Source organism: Galendromus occidentalis, unplaced genomic scaffold, assembly GCF_000255335.2.
Source record: "Galendromus occidentalis unplaced genomic scaffold, Mocc_1.1 scf7180000075860, whole genome shotgun sequence".
NCBI classification, from domain to species: Eukaryota; Metazoa; Arthropoda; class Arachnida; order Mesostigmata; family Phytoseiidae; genus Galendromus; species Galendromus occidentalis.
The window spans coordinates 415,413-419,863 of NW_003803850.1; the positions used below are offsets into that span (position 1 = coordinate 415,413).

The 4,451-nt window shown below is 56.7% G+C and overlaps 1 protein-coding gene across 1 annotated transcript; it reads right to left on the reverse strand.

Moving 5' to 3' along the window:
- Positions 1-444: 444 nt before the first annotated feature.
- On the reverse strand, positions 445-4,242 carry LOC100902333 (toll-like receptor Tollo). The gene has a single exon (XM_003738266.2). It carries the CDS (start codon positions 4,240-4,242, stop codon positions 574-576), a length of 3,669 nt encoding a protein of 1,222 aa, XP_003738314.1. The 3' UTR covers positions 445-573.
- Positions 4,243-4,451: the final 209 nt, after the last annotated feature.

The following is a 4,451-nucleotide window of genomic DNA, read 5'->3' on the forward strand; positions in this document are numbered from 1 at the left end:
GACGTCAAAGGAAACCATCATCTCTACTCGTCGTCCCAGACAACTTTTTTCTTCGTTTTGTTTTTACAACGCAGGAACTAACTATACAAACCGCGGACTCGTTCGGGTTTCGTTTTCCACGCTCAATAAGTTACAATTGACGCCCGACATCAGGCGTCGCCCCGTCCAGGGAGGGAAATAGATGCAGATGAATCGATGGATGGGAGAGGAGGGGGACGGAGAATGAGGGCGAGGAAAAATGGATAGTATTTGACACTCGGCCATCTTATGTACATTTCGTGCACTGGCGAGAACGGCTGGCGACTGTCTAGTATTTGGCAACATTCCTTCGGAGATCCACTGGCATCTCTCCTTCTCTTCCGTAGTAAAAGGTGTTTGTGTGTGTTCTTAATCCAACTGCTGCTGCTGCTGCGGCTGCTTGCTCTGCTAAAAATTATTCCGCATCGGAACTCCTTTCGCTCACTCCTAGCAAGGCGTCCTAGCAAGTGTCACTAGAAACGCATAGACGCGCTTGTGTTTGCATGAAATCGTACGCAGGCAATTTTCTCAATTTCACAAACGTCGTGAAAGGCACTAAACGAGTTTGACAGCCGAGTTGACTACGTTGTAGCGGTTCATCGTAGCGTCGGCAGGTAGTCCGTGTGGCCAGGTAACCTGTTGCTTTCGGGTTGACGCCTGTGCGTCCGGGAGGTTGTAGCGGAGCTTCTCCCAGAACCGTTTATCTTCGTAGTGTATGATGGGAGCGTCCCGTAAACTCAAGCGCGCTTCCGCGTCCAGCAGACGCATGGCACCCTTGTCGAGGACGATAACAACGAGCGACGAACCGCCCGTCCCGCGGATCTGAGCGTCGCGGGCGGCCGCTTTCAGCTCGAAACGACACCATTCGGAGCGGAGGAACTGCTCCGAGAGCACGACGATCGAACGTCGGCTGCACTCGATCGCTTCGGTGATCGCTTCGGCCACGTATCCCGACATGGGGAGATCGCGGTAGCGGAGACATAGCCGGTACGGTGCCGTGCTTCCGCCACACTCGAGTTCGGGGGCGAGCAGTTGTGCGACAAACGGTTCGTCCTTCTTGCAGTAGGAGATGAAGGCGTCGAAAAGCTTCTCGGGCTCCTCCCGGCGACGTTCGAAAAGTCTCACTCCGTAACGGGCGTAAACCCAAACCCGGAAGTCCTTGCGGTAGGCGACGGCGACCACCGTTGCCACGACGATGAAAAACAAAATGACAGCCGCGGTTGCCACGCCCACGATCGGCAGCATGTTGTCGAGCTGCATGTCGTTGAAAACCTTGCCCAGGTATTTCGAGTCGGACGGCAGTTTCTGACCCCCGTAGCCTCCTCCGTTCGATCGGTTGAACGAGCAGGCGGTGCCGTTGAAGAGCGTCAACGGCGGCCCCAGCGTGTCATTTCGTCTGCATCTCGTGGCACTGGCGTCCTGGAGAGCGTTGGCGCCGAACATCTGCGCCCAGTCGTAGAACGACTCCATGAAGCGGCAGTCGCAGCTCCAGGGATTGTGGCCGAGCCGGAGGTCGGTGAGCAGCGTGTTCTGGTTCAGCGACCAGACCTGGAACTCGACGATGTAGTTGTTGTCGAGATGGAGGACCCGGAGCGAGCGGAGCTGCGCGAAGGTCCGGTTGCTGATCGAGACGAGTCGGTTGTGCGAGAGGTAGAGCTCTCGGAGCGTGGTGAGGTTCTCGAACTCGAAGCCGTGCAGGGCCGTGATCTTGTTGTGGTCGAGATGGAGAGCCTGAAGGTTCGCCAGCCCTGTAAACGTCCGGTTTCGGATCGCTTGGACGTTACTATTGTTCAGGTAGACGACCCTCAGCTGCTTGCGGCCGATGAACGAGTGGCTCGCCAGATGAGGCATGTCGTTACCGTCGAGGTACAGTTCGGTGACGTCCATCGGTACTCGCACCGGGATGACGTTCAGGTTGGAGAAGCTGCAGTCGACCACATTGCTGTTCCAGGTGGAGTCCGCGTAACAGGTGCAGCTGTCGGGACAGGTCATTTCGCAGTCGCACGCGTCGAACTCGCAGCAGTGACACAGAGCGAAGCAGTGGCTCTTGTACTTGCAGAGAAAGTCCGATGAGTTGGCTTGCAGAAGTGGGACTTTCGTCCTACGGCGAGAGAACGGAAGTTGACACTCGAGTCGGTCCAGATCGGCGATCCTTGGGTACTGCCTCGATTCGTCAAGTTCGTTGATTTTCTGCATCCACTCCATGGCGCAATCGCAGAAGAACGGGTTGTCGGCGATGCGGAACTCCGGCAGACGGCTCAGATCCTGCGTGGTCTTGAGCCGGAGCGCGTTGATGTCGATGTTCTGCAGACGGTTGAAGGTCATGTCGACCTTGGTCAGGTTGGCCTTGTTCATGAACGTGAACGGATGGATCACGCTGATGAGGTTGTTCGATAGAGCGACGCTCTCGACGCGGTGCGGAAGTGAAGCCGCGTTGATTTCGCGTAGCTTGTTGTACGAAGCGTCGAGGATCTTCAGGTGCATGGTGCCCTCCATCTCGAAGTAGTTTCCGAGAGCCTCGATCTCGTTCGAGTGCAGATCGAGGTGTTTCAGCGCCGGGGGCACGAGGGCGTAGTCGAACCACGTGATAGCGTTGCGGGAAACATTCAGTAACCTCAGATGACCCAGGTTCATGAACAGACCGTTGATGTCGCGCAGGAGATTGTCCTGCAGCTGGATGGTGTTGAGCGCGGGCGCGTCGTCGAAGATGCCGTGCTCCAGCCCCGCGATCTGGTTCTTGGACAGGTCGAGTCTTCTCAGCGAGCGGAACTTGGCGAACGTTCCTCGCGTCATGTTGCCGATGCGGTTCTTCGACAGACTCAAACTGTGCAGGTTGGTCAGGTTGGCGCTCGTCAGGTTGCTCACGTCGTCGATGAGGTTGCCCGACAGGTCGAGCGCGCGCAGAAACCGCAGGTGCTGGAGTCCCCGCGGGATCTGGCTCAGCTGGTTGTCGGACAGCTCGAGGTCCTGCAGGCTGCTGCAGTTCCTGAACGTGTCCGGATGGAGTTCTTCGAGAAGATTTGAGTCGAGAGCCAAATTGCTGAGCACGTAAAGTCCGTTGAACGTGTACGCGTCGAGGTTCTTGAGACGGTTACCGCTCAGGATCAGCGTGTGCAGGTTGTAGAGGGCCGCGAACGCGTTGTCGTCGATCGTTTCGATTTGATTCCCGTCCAAATGGAGAATCTGAAGGCTGTATTGGGTAGCAAAAGCGGTGGCATTGATATGCCGGAGCCTGTTGCTACTCAGATGCAGCACCACCAGTCGAATCAGATCGGCGAACGTTTCGGGGGCGATCCACTCGCTCGAAATTTGGTTGTCGCTCAAGTTGAGAACGACCAACTGCTGGAGACCGCGGAAAGTCGACGGGGACAACAGGCCGATGCTGTTGTTCTGCAGGTAGAGCTCCTTGAGGTCGCCCGAGCCCTGCAGGACCTTCGGCGGGAGGGTGTTCAGCCGGTTGTTCGACATGTCGAGCAGCTGGAGCCGCGACAGGCCCGAGAGCGCCGTCTCGACGAGCTGCGCCAGCTGATTCCGCTGCAGGTAGAGCTTCTTCAGGTTGCCGAGGTTCTCGAACGCTCGGTCGTCGATGTAGCGCAGGTTGTTGTCGGACAGATCCAACTCGAGCAGACCGTTCAATTGGCAGTCGTCATTGAAGCCCATGTTGTTCATGTCGGCCAGCGAGTTATGCGTGAGGTTCAGTGACTTCAGTGACTCCAGCTGACAGAACGGAGCTCGGGGGAACGTGATGATGTTGTTGTGCGCGAGGTCCAAACGCTCGAGGTTCTTGAGGTGGCGTAGAGCGCCCGGCGAAAGACCCAGAGAAATGGCTCCCCACTCGCCGTTATACGTCCGCACGGTGAGGTTTTTGAGATCGTCGAGCCCCGCGAACGCGAACTCCGGAAGCTCGCTCAGCTTGCAGCGTTCGATGTGCAAACTCCGGAGATGCCGGAGCGTCTCGAACGTCCCGTTCGCGAGACGGCTTTCGGTGAACAGGGCATCGCACACGACACTCATCGCCCGCGTCGTGTCGGGATGAATTAGCGAGAAGTTGGTCGCGTCCGAGCCGGCTCTCAACGACGTGAATCTGCACGTCATCGCGAGCTCGGGCGCCCCGCTCGATAACGTCTGCCAATCGCAGTCTTCGGCGCTGACGTAACGGCATTGTACGGTCGTACAAGCGATTGCCGCCAACAATGCGGTGGTGACCACGACAGTTCGGTCCATGATGATGATGGACTCTGTTTTGAATGCCTCCTACACGCTCAGCATCGGGACCGTTCAGTCTGGAAGGAGGGAAGAGAGGGAAAAATTTAGAAGCTTGCGGGCGATTCGTTACCGAAATAGAAGAGATTCTATCCATTGCTCGAGAGGTCGAGTACGACGAAAAGGAAATATCTCACACAATACACTCAATCATGGACTATAATAAATAA

What these genes read in the sequence shown, in the direction of transcription:
- LOC100902333 (XM_003738266.2), bottom strand. Translation starts at nt 4,242, where the DNA reads ATGGACCGAACTGTCGTGGTCACCACCGCATTGTTGGCGGCAATCGCT.